This window comes from Balaenoptera borealis, assembly GCF_965194805.1.
Source record: "Balaenoptera borealis genome assembly, chromosome: 20".
In the NCBI taxonomy this organism is placed as follows: domain Eukaryota; kingdom Metazoa; phylum Chordata; class Mammalia; order Artiodactyla; family Balaenopteridae; genus Balaenoptera; species Balaenoptera borealis.
In genome coordinates, this window is record NC_138879.1 from 11,709,126 (window position 1) to 11,727,714 (window position 18,589).

The 18,589-nt window shown below is 60.6% G+C and overlaps 1 protein-coding gene and 1 long non-coding RNA gene across 20 annotated transcripts in view; one reads left to right on the plus strand and one right to left on the minus strand.

Annotated features, from left to right (window-relative positions):
* Nucleotides 1–375: 375 nt before the first annotated feature.
* On the minus strand, nucleotides 376–4,863 carry LOC309618197. The gene is made up of 2 exons (XR_014238347.1): nucleotides 4,622–4,863; nucleotides 376–3,860 (listed from the first exon to the last, which is right to left on the minus strand). It is a non-coding gene; the product is annotated as an uncharacterized lncRNA (long non-coding RNA).
* A 364-nt stretch (nucleotides 4,864–5,227) lies between these two features.
* BAIAP2 (BAR/IMD domain containing adaptor protein 2) overlaps nucleotides 5,228–18,589 on the plus strand; it is a 72,322-nt gene continuing 58,960 nt past the window's right edge. For 18 of the 19 annotated variants that reach the window (XR_014238475.1, XR_014238476.1, XR_014238477.1 and 15 more), the window contains exon 1: nucleotides 5,229–5,401. Coding sequence is in view for 16 of the 19 variants with exons in the window: in XM_082372141.1 (XP_082228267.1) it covers nucleotides 5,348–5,401 (54 nt within the window). In the remaining 3 variants the exon portion in view is untranslated. Of the gene's footprint in view, nucleotides 5,402–18,589 lie in introns of all 19 variants that reach the window. The other variant, XM_082372132.1, reaches the window with a different exon arrangement.

Sequence of the window (18,589 nt, forward strand, 5' to 3'; positions counted from 1 at the left end):
CGCATCTGGGTGGCAGGAGATCGGCCATCAGCCGGGCCCACGCCCCCCCATGCTAGCCTCCTGCACGGAAGCCACGTGGCAGGTGGCAGAGCGGGCCCGGGGCACCCTGTGGGGACAGGGCCACTGCTCTGCCTACTGAACCTACAGACACCAGACTCTGGGGTGAGGTGCAGATGCCCTCCTTCAGACCCCCAGGCCAAATAGAGGCTTGTGCCAAGGTCATAGGTGCCCGCCCCCTTTAGTAAACTTTACATTTTAGGACTGTTTACATTTACAAAGTTACTGCAAAGATAGCCCACACCCAACAGTCTCCCCTGTTGTCAACATCTCACATCGCTGTGATGTGTTTGCTACAATTAAAGGACCAACGTGGAATCACTGTTGTTAACTAGAGTCTGGACTTTATTCAGGTTTTCTTAGTTTTTACCTCGTGTCTTTCTACTGCTTCAGGACCCGTCCCAGACCCCGGGTGACATTTAGTCATCACGTCTTCTCAGGCTCCTCTTGGCCAGGACGGTCTCAGGCTTCCCTGGTTCAGATGACGTGCTGGGCAGGGATCTGCAGACTGTCCCTCTGCTGGGAGTGGTGATGTTCCTCTCATGATAAGCCTGGGGTGATAGGTTTTGGGAGGAAGAGTACAGCGAAGTGCCTTTCTCAGCACGTCAAGGCCATGTACGGTCCCCGTGGCTCACCCTGCAGATGTGGCCTGGCTGAGGTGTGCTTGTCAACGTCTTCCTGGCACCTGTGCTCTCTGGAAGTCGCCGTGCAGTCCACACCGAAGCTGGGGGTCTCCTGGAACACCCGCTGTAAAGGGCAGCTTCTCACGTGCTTTCCCACGGGCACTCGGGTGCTCTCTGGAAGGTCCTGTCTAACCGCTGACGATGACAGTCTCTAAGATACACCGAGGGCTCGCCACGTGCCGGGCACAGTTCTCGGTGCTTTTTCTGCCACCTACACCTCGGCTCTCCCAACACCCTGCTCAGGTACCTTGCCCGCCTGGAATCTACCCAGGCCCCCATGGCGGTCACACCACTGCTGTCCCAGCAACAGGCCCCGGGTACTGGCTCCCCGAGTCGGTGGTCATGCCGTCAGCAGCAGCCCCGGGTAGGCGCCAGGCTTCGCCCTGTGGCAGGCAACATGGCCCTGCCTCATGCTGGACAAAGCCACAGTGTGCTAGAAGCCGCTGAGGTTACCTTCCTGATGGCGGGACACAGGCCTCCCCCCACCCCGGAGCTTCTGGCTCCAGGCACCCCCATGCCTTCTTGCTGACAACGCCGACAGTGTGAAGAATGTGGGCCGAGGACCAAAAAGACAGTACTCTGGACACAAGTTGGACAGTTCTGCCCAGTGACCCTGCCCAGGCCGATCGCCCAGAGCACCTGGCGTGGAAGGAAGAGGCAGTGATGGCCAGAGACGATGGGGAAGATGAGACAGTGTCCATGCCTCCGCTCTCTCCTGCTCTGGAACTTTCTGGTTACTGATTACAAGTGCTCTAATCCAGGAAGGAGAAAAGGAAGAGGAGTTCTGATTGGGTGGATTCTTCTCTTAGAGAGACGGGGAGGCTGCCAGGAGGAGGGGGGCGGTGGAGAAACAGCTCCCTTGACAGGCATGAAATTTCCCTGTGATCTGAGACACATCGCCACCCCCTTAGGCCAAGCTCAGCAGAAACCAGGTTGGGCTGGTCAGAGAGAGAGATGGTGGTGAAAACCCTTCAAAGTTTTGCGGTCACCTCAGAAAGGGCTCCTTCTGTTTAGCAAAAATTCACAAATCCTTGTGCCTGCCTTGCCAGGAGAACAGCTTGCTTGAAAAGCAGAGGCTGTCATCCTGTAATTAAATCTGAGACCCCCCCTCCCTACGTGACGTTGAAATGAAACCACTTACATAACGCAACTAAAAATAAGTTGATGAAGAGATGCACTTTGATTCTCCCTGCTTCCAGCCTTTTTCTCCAGTGCCACCCATGCTGGGGTCAGCTGACCCAGGGTCAGTGTCCGCAGCACCACGTGGTCAGATTCTTCCCTCCAACTCCTGCTTGGCACCCTGTGTTTGCGAGGCCCCATCACCGGTGCACGGGGAAGGGGGACCTTGGGTTCAGAAGTGGAGTGCTGTGGGTCGCCATGGCTACACACCTCCCTGGTCGCTTGGCCCGTGGAGGTGAGGACCGGCAGTAAGAAGTGACGGGAAACCGGCAGCAGGCAGATTCCAGCCCATCTGCTTTCTCAGTGATTCCTGATGAGCTGCTCATTTATAGAAAGCCGCTCCCCGACCCCAAGTACTGCACGAAGAACAACACCCTGGTCCGGGTGAGGGCAGTGGGCTTGGGGTGCTGGGGGCTGAGTGTTCTGGCTGGTCCTGGCCCTCTTGCTAGTCCCTGCAGAGCAGGCGGGAAGAGCAAAGCCTCTCCATCATGACAATGGCTTCTTACTGGTCTTGGAGAGGGGTGGGCCTGACCCCAAGTCTAAGCAATCCCCGCGGCACTGACCATCAACGTCCAGGCAAGTCACTAGATCCCACGGCCCCCCGACGAACTCTCAAGAGTCCAGGGGAGGGAAGGAGGTGGGGTTGGTAAAGGTACCGAGACAAGCAGGCCCTCCTGACTCCCGGGAGTGGCACTGGGGCTGCCTTGGCACCCAGCCCACCCCTTGGCCCTGGGCACTGCTCAGGCTCTAGGTCCTCACTTGTGGTACTCAGCCCTGCCCAGACACTGCTGCCATCTGAAAGGCCTCCCACCTAAGAAAGGCCTGAGAGGACACTGGTGGTCTCCTGGCCCGAGGCTCTGACCTCCTCCTTGCAGCTGAAGGGGTGAGCACCCAGCGCTGGGCACCTCGGCAGGCTGGTGGCTGGGGGAAGCCGCCCGGTAGGGGGCGGACTTTCTCGCTATGGTTCTCCAGGCCCAGGTGCGACCCTCTCGCCAGTCCTGCTCTGCACCTGCCATCAGCCCCGCGTTTCTCAGTGCTATTGGACTCGATGTGCTTATTTTCACTTGCCCCAGGTGCTCTGTGAGCACACTTCTGACTGATGGCTTCCCTCCCAGCTGTTCACCTCCTGCCCAGCTGTCAGCTGGAGGGTGCAGGCCAGAGGTGAGGCTGCAAAGCAATTAGCCCAAATCAGGCAGGCCAGGCTCTGAGTGGGTCTCCTGCCTCAGCTGCTACCAAATGTGAGCGTCCCATTGGGCAGGAGGAAGGCAGTCAGGAGCAGGACCTTCTAGAGGGTGGGGCGGGGCTCAGGGCCATGGAAGATTTTCTGGTGAGGCCCCTCTCCTTTCTCTACTGTCTTGTGGCTGATAGGAGCAGACAGCCCAGGAGAATTCTCCCCAGGCTAATTCCCCTCCCAGAGTGATGAGACCCTGTTTTCTCCGGCCAGCCTCCACCCACCATTCCCCTGGTCCTGGTCACTCCACTCCCTTCGGACGAGCAACAGCTCTTGCCCTGCACCCACCCAGCTCCATGTTGGCCCGTGACTCCATGCAGGTCAATGGATGTCAGTCCTAGGGCTGGAAGGATGGAAGCGTGCGTTGCATCTAGCTGGCCTGGAGGAAATGGAGCTGGGGGAGGAAGACGGGCCTGACTTCTGTCACCTGAGCCAACAACGCCCTCATTGTTAGAGCCAGTTTGAGCTGGCTTTCTGTTACTTGCAACCAAAAGAATCCCAGAAATTACATACACCGGAATCTACCTTAAAACGCTGCAAGCAATAAAAAGGAGGAAACGGGGGCTGGTAGCAGAAAGGAAATTAAACCAAGAAGAATCTCTGTGAACGAAGGCTGGAGGTTAGGACGGAAGGCAAATGCTTCCTGAATATCCCTTCCATTTTCTTCGAATCCACGTGAAGCAGAGTGTAGTCCATTCAAGTCAATGACCCTGTGGAAGAAACCTGTCTTATGTCCCTGCTGTCTTCTGGACTCCCCCACCTGTCTGGGGTGGGGCGCGGTGGGGGGGGGGGGTCTGTCTCCTGGGGCACCTGCACTTGAAGGGATGACTGTCCAGGGATGGGATGCTGGCAGAGAGTGTCAGCTTTAATTAAAGGGAAACACTTAGATCTGGTGTTTTACGATGTAAAGCAATTAATTCCTCTACGTTAGTCTAATTTATGTAAATATTTCTCCAAGGGAATTGTATGGAACCCTCTGTGCCAACTTGGTCAGCTTCTTCAGCAGAACCTCCCAGGAATCGCCTTCAAAAACCAGGCATCTCTGACCCCTTGATCCACCTAGGAAGGTTCCCCCTCCCCCAGGTTTTCCCACCCCCCCCAGAGTCCTCCCTGCCCCCCTCCCCTTGAGTCCTCCCTCCCCAAAGAAACTCCCCCCAAAGAGGATCTTCTGCCACTACAAGGGTCCTCTCTTTCCCTAAGCGTTCACCCTCAATCCTTCCCACAGGATCCTCTCCCCACACCCCCTCCAGAATCCGCCCCGTAAATCCCCCCTCCCCAGAGTCCTCTTCCGCAACCCAGGGCCCTCCCCTCTCCAGAATCTCAGCCCCAAGCCCCCCTCAAGATGCACCCCTCCCAGGGTCCACCCTTCTCCAGCGTTCTCCCCAGGGTCCTCCCTCCTCCGAGACCTCCCTCAGGGTCCTCCCTCCCCAGAAGGGCTGGCCCGGGGATCGCAGCCACCCAGTGAACTTACCTCCTAAAATGCCGGGTCGCGGCCGGACCCCCGGGACACAGCGGCGGCCTCTCACCATCCTTCACCAAGCCCGTGCGGCAGGCGTCCGAGCGCCCAGGGACCCTCCCCTACCCAGCGAGGGCGTCCGACCCCGACAGCGTTCGGGGGAGCGGCGCCCAGGACCCGGCCACCCCGACTCACCACTTTGCTGAGTGCCTCCCCCACGCGCGTTCGCGGCCGGCGTGCCCCCCCTTCTGCTCCCTTCTTCCTGCGCCACCCCGCCCCCGCCTCCCCGCCCCCAGCCCGGCTGTCGCCCGGGCCCCCAAGGCTGTTCCCAGGGCCCCAGCCTGCGCCGCGCCTCCGCCTCCTCCCCCGCTATCGACGGCGCCAAGGGCCAATCGCTGCCTGGTGCCGGCCCATAAACCCCGCCCCTTCCCCGCCCCCTTCCCCTGGCTCCGGAACCCGCCAATGGGAAAGGCGGCGCGGGGGCGGGGCCTGTCGGTTGCCTAGCAGCAGCGACTGGGCGGGGGCGCCAGGCCGGGGGCGGTGATCCGGGTGCGGCGGGGGCGGGCACGCGGTAGGCGGGGCCTCCGGGGGCGGGGCCTGATCGGCTATAAAGGCGGACGCCGGCGGGGCGCCCCGCTCTTGGTTCGGTTCTGCGCGCTTCGCGTCCGCAGTCGTCGCCGCTACCGCAGTCGCAGCTGCTTGCGCCCCCGCTCCTGTCAGTGGTGCAGCCGGACCAGCACCATGTCGCTCTCTCGGTCGGAGGAGATGCATCGGTTCACGGAAAATGTCTACAAGGTGAGCTCTGCGCCACCCGCGCGCTCGCGCCCGCCCGGGCGGTCCCTGGGCTCTCGGGGGTCGTCCCGGCGCGACCGCGGGGACCCAGCACCGGCCCGGCATAAGTTGGCGCGGGCGCCCTCGTCCAGACAGCCCCCTGCTGCCCCCGCGCTCCCGGGGGCCGGAGCCCTCGGACCCGAGTGAGGTGGGGGCACGGGCGCGGGCTGCGGTGTCCGGGGTCTGCCCGGGGTCCGGGGCCTGCCCGGGGTCCGGGGCCGTGGCTGCCCGTCGCTCTGCGCTCCGTGGTGGTCCCGCCGGGCGCGGTTACGCAAGCGTCGGGCACTTTTTTCTCAACAGGCTTCTCGTTTCCACAACTCCTTCCCGGGTGTCTGTGGACGTGGCCGGGTGGGAGGTCGCGCGCGGGCAGCTTCGATGGGTGGACAGATAATCCGTCATCTTATGTAACCGCGGAGGGAGAAGACTAATTGTGTAGGAGGCTGGCGCGCCCGCCTCTGCTTCTGATGTGTGAGGAGTCGGCTCGCAGCCCCCGGTGCGGAACGCGGGTGTGCCCGCCGGACCCTCGTCGCCCCCGCCCCGGCCGGTTTTGCGCCTGTGTGCACGTGGGCAGACACCCGAGTTTCAGCTTCTTACCATCCATTTTTTCGGTTTGGACCCCCGCCCCCACCAGCACAGACCCAGGCTCCGGCGGCTCAGGGCTGTTCCCGGCAGCATTTCCTCACGGGAGATTCGTTCCTTGGGCGGTCCACGCAGTCCTCTTACAAAACCGTGCTCTGTTTCAAAACTGTGTCTCGGGGTTAAGCGGTGGTCGGGGGCGGGGGGGCGGGGGGGCGGGCGGGTTCGGAGTTGGTATTTACGCGGCGGCGGCTGGTTCATGGCGGCAGAGTGGGTTTGCAGCGCGCTGGCAGAGCAACAGTTTCTGATTGTGTTAAACAACTACGCTGTGCCTCTTTAGCCAGCGGCCTGCCGAGCCCTCTTTGTGCGCGGGGGGGTGGGGGGGGAGGCCTCTGGGGGGCCGTTAGCTTTCAGCTGGAGTCCAGCGCGGCTGGCGTCGATCATGGCTGCTAATAAAGGTTTTTAAAGTTGTAGTTAGGTCACCTGGAAGAATCCTTAAGCTGGGTCAGGGTAGACTAAGTCAGTTCTGAAGCCATGTTAGAGGTGCTGGTAAACAGGAGACTGACGAAGAAGCAGCACGTAAAAGGAGCAGCTCTTGGGGGTTTTATATTTGTCTCACGTAGAGTCGGTGGCATACGTTTTTGGTCGTGTTGCTCTGTAAATGCTCTCAGGGGAGGGAGGTTTATTAAACTATTAATCATTAGTTCTACTTCGACTTGCTCATTATTACAGGGGGTAGAAGAGAAATGCCTGTCTTGGTGGTTTTTTCCCTGTTTTCCCTGCTTCTGCACTGAAACCACTAAACAGGAACTTTAATGGCGAGAACTAGGAGGGAGTGTGTGGCGTGGCTTTGCTCTGGGGAATCCCATGATCAGCCTTAATAAAACACTTATAACCGAGCAGTCAGGCGTGTTGTTCCGGCTGAGCAGCTTCTGGATGGAGCTATGATTTGTCTGTAGGTCTGAAGTGAAATCTGTCGGCAGGATGGTGGCAGAAAAAGGTTAGGATCCGAGCTTTTGGGGATTGGGACACACGTTCAACAGGCTAGTCTGCGGTCTGTGCTCGGCGGGTCAGCTGATGACTGAGCTCCCACGGGAAGGTGTGGCTGAGACCAAGGACTTTCAGGTTGGACACATCGGAAAGTGGGTGTCCACAGGGCTGGGCACCTCACACACTCCTGGCCGGTGACGGCTGCAGAGCCCGTGGGCAGGTAGGTTTGTGGGTGGTGCTCCCCTGCCACTCTGCAGCCTGACTGGTGGGTTTTTGGTGCGGCGCTCTTACTGTTTGTGGTTTGTCACTGGGAGCTCGGGTTCTGCAGCAGAGCCAGGACAGGTTGGGCAGCTTCAGCACACTGGCTGGGCAGAGACCAGGCCACCTGAGGCGCAGTCAGGATACAGCCAAAGCCACCGTGTGTGGACCCAGGCCTGTCCGGCTGGTCCTCTGCTCTGTCCAGGGACGCTGCTGCCTCTGTGCCTGGGTTGGCAACTTGTGGGAGAGTGGCTGAGATGTGGCCCTGCTTGGTGTCACCCCGAGCTGCAGCTCAGCTGCTTGTTTTGGCCCGTGTGTCTTATCAACTGCAGTTCTGAGTGGTGTTTGCCTTGTCAGAGAAGGGAACGGTGGGGACGCTTGTCCTTGGCCTTGCTGATTAAAAATGCGAGACTAAAACGTACAGTTTTGATTCTCTTCCCTGGAAGAAGCGCTAGCGCAGGATTTAATCTCTCTCTGTGTGGCCCGGTTCCCGTGGGAGCTGTGTCCTCGGGGAATTTCATGGAAGATGAAGGGGCGAGAAATGGAATGGTTTCCAGACATCTGCTGAGAGCTCACCCTCAGACCGCGGGTGCGGGGACAAGGACTGAAGCCCTCTGGGGGCTTCCTGGGGTGGGCCCTGGGCTGGGCCCCTCAGGGGATGGGGGTGCAGGCAGCAGAGCCTGGAGCCCAGGACTTGGCTCTTAGGCAGCCCGGGGTAATTGCCTGGGGTGAGGGGCAGAGTTGCGGGGTGGGGGTGGGGAGTCTGCTGCTCAGGATTAAGCCCAAATTGCAGCTCTCTTGGGAGAGGCCGCCGAGCATCCCCTCGTGCTGGAGAGAGAGGGCCTTCCTTAACAGCTGACCGTAGACCGCGGCTTCAGGAGAGTGAGTGTCAGGTTCGTGTTTTTCTCTCGGTCCTGTATCTCAAGAGAAGCCCTGGCTCCAGGCACCCCGATGACCTTGGAGGGGGGTGGCTCTGGCACCTTCTGTAGGAACAGCACCACGGGTCTCCATCCTGTCCTGAGGATGCGGGAAGGTGGGGGACAGCCTGAGGAGAAGGAAGTCTCTGGGAAGGCTTCAGGCATGGCTCCTCAGGGTGTTGTGGGCCTTGGGCCTTGGTCACCAGAGGCCGTCCAGTGGTCCTCACTTTGCAGCTGTGTGGGGAAGCTGGCCTGGCCTTGCGGCCTTGTGTACTCGCCCTGCGAAGGCGGCTGTGGCCAGCAGGTTCCTGCAGCCGGAGTCGGTCAGGTTTGCCACCACTGGTGCAAGGTGGTGGGCGTCAACGCTGGCAGGAGGGAGCCCACCTGGTAGGTGAGAGCCCACTGCTGGCCAGGCCTTGCCCACCACGCTCCTCCAGGTGGGAGCAGAGGGAAGCACGAGGGCCCAGGTCCTCTACTGCTGACCCTAGACCCCCTTCCACTGCTCAGCAGTCACACCAAACTGTTGGCTGCCATCAGAAGCCTGGCGCCCGGAGTGGACAGAGCTCCGCCGGCTCCCCGTTGGGGGTGGTGAAGTGGATGCTCTGACAGGCGCTTCTTTGGCAACAGAAACGCTTGCTGGGGAGCAGACCTGAGGGCTGTGTGTGCGCGTGTGTGTGCTTGTGTGACCAGGAACATGTGTGCACATGTATGTATGTGCAGACGTGTGTGAGCTCGAGCACATGCATGCAAGTGCCTGCTGGTATATTCACAAGTCTGTGTCCAAGTGAGCACGTGTGTGCATGAGTGCACGCATGTGCGTGCATGTGGTGCTTTGTTCTGCTTTAGAGGTGCCTCAGGGGTGCCGCACTGGGGTAGAATCTTCCGATAAAAAGAGGGGCCTGATGTCCCTGAGCGGACTCAGAGCTGCACTTCAGTGGAGCGCGCTATGTGGTACCCACTCTTTCCACCACCAGCACAGCAGCAGTACTGCGTCTTCCATCCCTTCTGGAGTAGCCAGGGCAGTTTCTTTGTTGCACTGATCTCTGGGCAACTGGCTTCAGCAGCTGCTTGTGCCCAGGTCACGTCCCTGAGGTTGCTGCTGGACCTTGCCGAAGTTTGCTGATGGTCGTAAGGTGGCTTGGTGCCTGGGGTGTGGTGGCTCTGCAGAGTTCCTCACTGGGCCAGGAGTGTTTTGCCTGCGCTGCCATCCCTATTGGTGTCTCCTGGAGAACGTGTCTTTTGTTGGGGAGGCTGGTCGGTTCATGGGACAGACCATGTGCCCTTGAGGCTCCGGGTACTGGTCCAGGGCTCTCGGGGCATCAGTGGCGAGGGCCATAGGAGGTGCTGCGGAAGCTGCGTGCTTGTTGCCGCCTTGTTTTAGGCCAAAGCTCCTTGAGAGCCAGCAGGTCCGTCCACCTCCCTCCCTCCCTCCCTCCCTCCCTCCCTCCCTCCCTCCCTCCCTCCCTCCCTCTCCGGCACAGGTGGTGCTGGCTGGGCTGCCCAGGTTTTGGGGCCTTTCAGGGGAGAACAGGCCATTGAACAGAGGGCCCCGTCCCCTCCGGGCAGGAAGGCAGGCTGGCAGGGAGCCCGAGGCCCTCCTGGCACTCCCCCCGAGTTTGCAGGTCTGGGTCCTGCTCAGGGGAGCCCCGCACAGGACTGAGTGGGGGGCAGGCAGGGCTGGCCTTGTGACTCGGCGGTCCCGCCTCAGCCTTTCATGGCCCCCGGGACGGGCGCTGCCTGGGCTGCCCTCCAATGGCAGGCACACCTGAGCAGTGATCTGGTGGGGGGTGCCCTGGGCCGCTGGCTGGCTGGCTCCCGTCCTCTTTCCTCGGCCCTCAAGTGCACCGAGCCAGGGCCCACCCCATGTGGCCTTCCTGGCCACTGTGCCCGGGCAGTTTCCCTTGAGGCCTCAGAGTGGGGAGGCTGTCCTCATTACGGTGCAGGCCTGTGCCGGCTGAACACACTGCGCCGGCGAGCTGGTGGGGCTGTCAGCACTCTGCTAGTGTCTACTGCCTGCGGCCGTGGTAATTATAGGCGGGCGTGGACCATGCCTGCCCTGTACTCCCCCCACCCCCCAGCTCTGATTCATTCGGGCCCTGATTGTGCTGCACAGCTGTGAGATGACTCGAGGGGCCCCAACCAGAGGGTGCAGGGCACACGAGGGTGTGCTCCCGTTTCCCCCACCAGGTGGGTTCCCAAGGGCTCCAGCCAGCGGGCCTGGGAGGAGGTTGGCACCCAGGCTTCTCTTATTGGAGAAGATCATTCTGTCCCTACCTGACGTGCTCCCGAGCAACAAGGTGTGGTGACTCAGGACCCACATGGCCCCTGACTGTGGGGACCCCGGCCTGGAAGGGTGGCCAGCACATGTGTGTCAGTGCTTGGGAATGGATGAACCTTGTTTCTGGTTCTGGGGCTCTTGCTTTGCTCACTGTGACCGTCTCTGTTGTGGGTCTGCTCTCTTAGCTGTTGGCTCCACAAGCAGTGGCCCAGGACCCCCCGCACGTTCTGAAGGCAGTGGCAGGCTCCTGTCCCCACGCAGAGTTCCTTTTTCTCAGGGCCTGAAGGCAGGCCAGGGTGTTAGCCAGAAGCACCTGGTCCTGCCATGTCCTGGGGGCCCAAGGGGTCAGTTGGTGGTGTGAAGGCAGGGCCTGGTGGGAGTCCTGTCTCTAAGAGGTGACCTTGGAAACCTCAGGGGCAGGCAGGGGATCTGCACCTGCGAGTGGGCATCCAGTGGGTGTCAGCACGACCCCTTTCTGTCTGTCAGGGGGTAGTGGGGTGGCAGGTTGGCCCCTCCAGCTGCCTTTGGCCCCTCCTCCCAACTTTCGCCGCAGGAGCCATTCTCTGCCTTGGAGATCTTGTCTGGTCCTCTGCTCCTGTGGGAAGTTCAGGGGCATCTTGCCTTTTCTCCCTCGGGCTCTGCTCCTGCAGCGAGCACAATGACCAGGATGGTCCCAGGTCCGTGCAGGCTCCCCTTGCAGCTCCAGTGCCTGTCTGGGGCCTGGTGGAGCCAGTCCTGATGCCCTGGGCTGTGAGTTGAGCATCCCCAGGGCCTCCTGCAGACCCTCGGGGCATGTGTGTGAGAGAGGGACCCGTGCCCTTGGGTCGCAAGTACCCTGTGCCATAAGGGGCTGGGAGAGGTTGTACACCACAAGGAGGAATCAGGGCCAACAATGGGAACAGAGTGCTTTTTTTTCTTGCTTGAGATGTTTATTTTCTAGTTATGAAAACAGTTCTTTTAGAATTACTTGGACAGGTTTTTTAAAAGTTGTATGTCAAAGGCACATGACATAGGGCTTCCCTGGTGACGCAGTGGTTAAGAATCCGCCTGCCAGTGCAGGGGACACGGGTTCAAGCCCTGGTCCGGGAAGATCCCACATGCCGCGGAGCAACTAAGCCCGTGCGCCACAACTACTGAGCCCGCGCTCTAGAGCCTGTGAGCCACAACTGCTGAAGCCCGCGCACCTAGAGCCCATGCTCTGCCACAAGAGAAGGCACTGCAATGAAGAGAAAAAGAAAAAGAGAAAGCCCGCGCCCAGCAACGAAGACCCAATGCAGCCAAAAATAAAATAAATAAAATAAATTAATAAATTAAAAAACAATAATAAAGACATGAAATTAATTGGTAGGGTTTTCCTAAAACCTCTTCGGATTCAGAGTCTGACTCTTCGGAGCTTTGTTTCAGCTCACAGTCGTCAGGGTCAGGGTGTCGCCTGGGCCTCACCTCTGGCCGTCCAGGTGTTGGTGAAATGGGGGGTTTCCTGAGGATGGCTGTGGGATTTTCTTCCAAGCCCTCAAACCCTTGTTCTGCCACTTTTGTTGCTGGCATTTTGCTTCTTGACCAAAGAAGGTTTCCCCACAACAGCCAGGATCTCTGTTCCTTCTTACTCACTAAGCGGTCTGTGGATGTAATGTCCCCACTTGCCCCTGCCCAGCGGTGCCAGGACCAGTCACCAAGCAGCCCTGTGCCGGGTGACGACACACATGTAACAGGTTGTGAAACATGCTGGGATTTCACAGGTGTCTATGCTGTGAAAGAAATCGACATCTTGATATTGGAATGGGGGTGGGAGCTTTGTGGAGGAGAGGCTGTGCCCCCCACCTTTGGGAGCTAGAATTCCATCCAGCAGAGCGTTTGCATCTCTGGGAGCCAAGCATGGGCAGAGCTGACCTGCTGAGCCAGAGTGGCCTTGCTGGCTTCCAGCGGGGCTATTAAAAGAAGGGGGTGTGGTAGAGCCTGCATTGGTGCTGATGTGCCCCAGGTGGAGGGGACCGGGGGTCCCTCCACACCCACTGCCCCTCTGAGCCCACTGTGGGGCAAGTCAAGCCCCTCTGCCCTAGCCAACACCTTGGCAGAAGCGGTTGTTGTCCACACCTCTATTTATTCCCTCCTGCCCTTCCCACGGAAGGCACGTCCTTTGCAGTCCAGGGACTGATGGTTCTCAGGCTGTGGTCCGTCCTGCCCTTGGGGATCCGGGGCCTTGCTGGCCACAGGCAGGGAGGCAGCCAGGGGCTACAGTCAAGCCCCGGCAGGAGACCTGATTTCAGGCTTCTTGCACAGGCCCCACTGGGCAGGGGACCATGAAGTTGGGTGAAGGAGCTGGACCGTCTCACGCTCTCATTTTGGCTCTGCGCTGGGGGAGGTGCCGTGGCTGCCTGGGCTTTGCAGTTGGCTGGTAATCCTGAATCATCGTGAAGAACCTTCAGTGGGTTGCTCGGTCCAGGCACCATGCTGGGAGTGGTGTGTGTGACCTCATTTATCTCTAAACCTGCTTCATGAGGGGCCCTGGGTGTCCCAGCGGGTGGGAGAGGCTCAGAGCCATGAAGCAGCACATCGCAGCCCGTCCCGGGTGCCCGGCTGAGCCGGGGCTGGAGCCAGGCCTAGAGCCAGGCCTGCCTGAGCTGGGCCCTATGGCTTCAATCCTGCTTCTTTGTCTTTCCATTTGGGAGCCCTGCGGGCTTCGGGCAAGGGTTTTTAGCTTCTGTGTCACCATTTTCTCATTCGTGATTAGCTGGAACCAGAGAACCCTTCCTGGCCACAGGGAGCATCAGGTAAGTGGTGGCTATGGTTGGTAGCTTTCAGGATGGAAAGTTCTTGGAGGAGTTGGAAGTCCGTGGAGAGGGCAGGGAGGCCTAGCCAAGGCCTCTGTTGCTGCCGTCTGATTTCCCGGGTGCTGAGTGGCCTGTGTACCCACCGGCATGACAGCCTCCCCAGCTGGCTCGTCCCACCCGGCGGAGGGCGGCAGGAGGAGAAGCAGCTCCAGAGCGTTCTGGGGTTGTGTCCCTTCTTGCTCATCGAGGTTCCTCATCCAGCGGGGAGCCCAGCCCCCAGCTGAAACTCGGGTCAGAGCCTTGTCGGGGACAAGGACAGGTCAGTGGCCCTAGAATGTTCTAACCAGTTGAGCAGTAACCAGATGATAAGAGAACTGATGGTTTGGGCCTTCATAGGGCAAGTGGGGATTGGCCCAGCGACTGGGTCTGCTCAGGCAGCCAAACAAAGCACCACGGGTGCTTGAACAACAGAGAGGTGTGTCTCATCTGAGGCCTGGAGGCCAGGATCCAGGTGTGGGCAGGGTGGTTCCTCCTGTGGTCTCTCTCCTGGGCATGTAGGGGCCACCTTCTGCCTGTGTCCTCACACGGTCTTCCCTCTAAGTGTTGTGTCCTGATCTTTTCTTAGAAGGACACCAGTCCCCACTTGTGGGAGTGGGGCCCACCCAGATGACCTCGTTTTACCTTGATTGTTTCTGTAAAGACTCCCTGCAAAAACAGTCACCAATGAGGTGCTGGGGTTAGGCCTAACACATGAATTCTTAGGGGACGAATTCAGTCCCTGACACCCAGCAGCCATGAGGCCCCCACCTCAAGGTGCAGTGGGCTGGTCTGTGGGGGGTCGTCCTGGGTGCTGCTGTCTGAATCTCAGGGACGTGTGTGTTTCTGGGCCCATGAAGGTTTTCCCTGTTCCTCAGTCAGATGGCAACCCTCAGTTCATGACGCTGTGAGGACTTCCCCAGGAGCACACGGGTTTCACCGTGAAAGCGACTCGGGGAGCCTGGGCTCCAGCTTAAAGCTGACTCCCAGACAGAAAGCAGTGGGGAGGCACGTGTCCTGGGCAGGGCTGAGAAGTCGGGCAGGTGTGGCAGGGCCTGGATGCTGGAAGGCGTCTGGCTGGGGCCTTGCAGGGTCCTGCCCCTCTGAAGTCGGGACTGGCCGGATGTGCCTCTGGATAGGAAGGAAGTGGCCGGGCTGGTGGGGCCCGCGTTTGGACCCTGCTGCGCGGCTCCTGGTCTGAGGGGGAGGCTCTCCCAGTGGGACAGACCCCGCCCGGCGCTCACTGGCCCCCTCCCCAACCTGAGCCCACTTGTGGCTTCCTGCCCCCAGGAACTATTCCAGCAGGGGTCAGTCGGGTTGGGGGCACCTGAGGATCCAGGTCCTAAGGGAGAGCTGGGGTGGGAGGCGGGTGTCCACAGCCCCAGGAATCGGTGATGGTGCTCGGTCCCTGAAGATGGGCCTCGGGGGCTGTGGGAGCTCGGCTGCTCCTTCCTCACCTTGCATGGCCTATGCCCATTCCCTGCAGGGGCCCAGAAAGGCCCCGCCCTCAGATCAGGACCGGGAAAGTTGGCCAGAATTTTGTCTTTCTTCTGGTGTCGCCCAGCCCGTGGCTCAGGGCCTCCTGGGCCCCCTGCCGCAGGGCCGTAGGGGTGACGGGAAGGGGTACCCGCCCCTTGGTCCCTCCTCATGGGAGGCCGCCGTGCTCCCTGGTGTCACTCTGGGCTCTGTGCCAAAGACATAAGTTGTCACTTTATTCTAATGTTGGCAGCTTCCCCAGAAGGTGGCGGAGGCCAAGAACCGCCATTTCTCTGCAGGGCCGCTTGTCAGCCTCTCACGCCCCCGGGCGACCCTTTGGCCGGGCTGCCAGGCCAGCTGGAGCGCCCGCTGCAGCGTGAGGGCCACCTCGGCTGCCCTCCAGGCCTCTCCTCTGGCTCCCAAAAGGGCCGGCTGTGCTCCCACTGCCTACCCCTCGCTCAGCGGCAGGGGACTGTCCTGGGCAACATGGGTGCCTTGGTTCTTGATGCTGGGTCCTGCTGCAAATGCTCTTTTGTGCACCCTTCTTGGGAGGCTGTGGTGAGCTTGGCCTCTCTGTGCACTGGTGGGGCCCTGGCCCTTGTCCCCGCTGGAGGTGGTTGGGCTGAGAATATGTATGCCTGGGGGCGGGGGAGGGGTGCTCTTGTGGTCTGTAGGGGGCTCATGGCCCATGGGGGCGTCTCGTGGAGGACGTGGGGAGTGGGCCCTAGTGCTGTTAAAGTGATATCGGCTGGAGTTGATCCCTGCTTGGTTTGTTCTTGTTCGTTCGGGGGACTTTTCTGCAGCCACCACCAGCTTTGACTGTCCTATCCTCACCTCACAGGCCATTTCATTCTGGAAGCTGCTGTGTCCACTCACTGTGTCAAGTGCAGACCCATTGTTATCTTCTCTCTGGCTGTAACCAAGAGAGATCCAGCGCAAGTTCTGCCTCCTCCAGGAAGCCCTCCCAGCACTCACTGAACTTCTCCAGTTGGTTTTCTTCCTTTAAGAGTGGTCCCCAGGACAGATGTCCCAGTTATTATAGGGGAGCAGAGGCGGAGTCATGTAGAGCTGCAACGTGAGCTGGGCCCTCTGTCCAGAGCCTCAGGTAGTCAGTGCTCCTGGGTAGGGCAGTTACAGCAGGCAAGGACAGCCTCCCTTGGAGGACGGCTGCCACCTTCCCCTGGCAGTGCCTGGACAGTGGCACCACATTGGATGTAGGTTGTTGGCTGCAAAGCTGGCGCCTGCTGTTCCTGCCGCAGAGGTGGGATGAGAGGACAGGTGGGATGAGAGGACAGGTGGGATGAGAGGACAGGTGGTCAGGGGTAGTCAGGCACCAGGCCCCTGGGAGGCTGGAGGCCGTGTGTCAGGGGAGAGTGGATGAGGCAGGCACCAGGCCCCACCCTCAGATGACCAGGTATCCTGGCATCAGCCCTTGCCCTTGCTCTGATGTTTCTGGAACGTGGCTCGTGAGGGAGCCCAGGGCAGGCGGAGTTGCTGTGTGGCACCTGGTCCTGTCCTGCCTGCCTCGGCGACCCGTCCAGAGAGCACTGAGGCCCGTGTGGAGAAGGGGACAAGCTGGGCTGTGCGGCCAGCCTGCAGTCGAAGCCGGGACTGGCTCCACCAGGACCTAGAAGGCTGGCTCTTAGCCTCCCCGAGCCTCTCTCTGTCCGTCTGTAAAATGGACAGCGGCGCCCACCACCAGTCCAGTGAAGATTCAGGGTGATGGGGTGTAAGGCCGCCCCTCCCCAGATGGCAGATAGAGTCCAGCGAGGTCTCATCCCCTGAGTTTGTTATAACAGGCGTCGACTGTGTAGGGAGGACGCAGCCTGGCTTGGCCACGACACGCTTGCACACCCACACATGCACACGTACGCACGTGTGCACTGGACGCAGGCAGACACCCCACCCTGCCTTCCTTGACTGCCCGAGGGCAGGAGGGGAAGCAGGAGGCACGTCACTTCCCTGTGTCAGCAGAGAAACTTTGCTCTTTGTTTGTGGCAGCCCTGCCAGGAAAGTGCTGGAGGGGGGCCGTCGCCAGGAACCAGAGCTGTGAGGGATAAACAGGATTCCCGCGCTGGCGAACGGCAGACCCGGGGCGCGGGCGTGGGAGCAGCTGGAGCACAGTCTCCTTGTGACCCCAAGTTGGAGATAGGGGCGTCCTGCTGCCCCGTGTCCTCAATGGCCAGGCAGACCCGTGATCCAGGTCAATCAAAATGGGCGTCACTGCGCAGACGCTAGGATGCCCAGGAGCCGGCCAGGCAGGAAGGCCTCTGGGCTCACGGCTGCTGGGGTGCTGACGCCACCGCCCCTGCAGCCAGGCTTGGCCCCTCCCGTCGGCTCCTGTGGACATGCAGGGCTGGGGACCCGGGGTGGGGGTGGGCGGGCCAGCCCTACCGTGGAGATTTGGTTTAAGGCCTGGATTCCTAGGACTGCAGGGGTGGCAGGGACATCCAGTTTTGGGACATCTCGGCAAGAGGGCCACCATGATCCGCGCCTGAGCTTGCGAGGGTCTCTGGCAGAGACCCCTCCTCTCCCTGACCTTTCTGGGGCGCTTGTGTGGTGGGGTGGCAGGGAGCCCTTGTGGCAGCCCAGCTTCCTGAGGGCACCTCGTAGATACTGAGCCAACCAAAGAGTGATAGAAGGTGCTTGGCCCACGCCCCCTGCAAGGGGGGCACACCCACAGTCGCCACGTGCCACGGCATGGCGTTTGAAGGGATTTGGTTTCATCTGCGTAGCACAGGTGTCGCGTTTGGAGAAGGCGCTGGTCGCTGCCCACGCTGTCGGGTCTCTGTCCCTGCTGCGGGAAAGTGGTGTCAGGATGCAGAGCCTCTCCCAGGCCCTTGAGTTTCACGACAGGCATGAGGATGGCCTTGCGGCACAGAGAGGTGTGTGCGGGGAGGCCGCCCTCCTGGCCTGGCCTTCCCTTCATTTGCACACGCCCTTTGGCGTAGGTAAGGAAACGCATTCCCTTCCCTTTGGGAAGTAGACAGGTCTCCCTCTTCCCGCCCTGGCACGTGCCGTGGGAGGACGTCTTGGGGTTTGCATCTCATCTCCCTCCATCCCTCCAGTAAAGAGTCCCATGGAAAGACACCGTCGTTCCATCACTTCTGAAAAAGTATCGTGGGGCGGGTAATGTGTAGCAGAGCCCCATGGCCTCCTTGCCATGGCAACCGTGCCTCTGTTGGCTTCCGGCTTCCCCTGCCAGGGCCCCCCAGTGCGTGGGGGCTGCACAGGCCCCTGGTTAGGGGAGCAGTCACTTGCAGTGGGCGTGGCAGGGCCCCACTCCGGGCTTCTGATGGTGGGTTTGGGCCCATCATGGGCCTAGCACGGCCCCCTGGGTCCAAATGCCTCTGCCTGAGCCCTAGAATGGCGATGGACTCAGGCTCTGAGAGGCCTCCGGTGTCAGGGGCCCCCTCCCACAGAGAAGTCCCCTGCAGAGAGGATCCCCCACCAGAGGGGCTAGGCCCTTTTTGGGCCACCAGGGTCCCTCCTGACAAGGTCGTCTTGGACCTGGCCGGTTTCTGGTGGTCGCGGTTCTAGGAGATCGGTGACCTGGAGGTGGGTGGGAGCCCGCTCTCCAGCCAGGGCAGCATCTGTGAGGAGCCGGGAGGAAGAATGGCTTTTGGCCAAGGAGGGAGGGCCTCCTGGGACACCAGCCCCACAGCATTTATGCCTCTGCCACTGCCTCCAGGCAGGCGAGTCAGCGGCACCTGTGTGACCAGGCGGTGCCCTGGCCAGGTGTCCTGGCCGACACCCCAGCACCCCTCCTGGCCTGCCCCTCGCTCCCACATTCCTCGTGCATGAGCTCAGCAGCTGTGCTAAGGAAGCGAAACCTGGCGGCTGTCGCCGT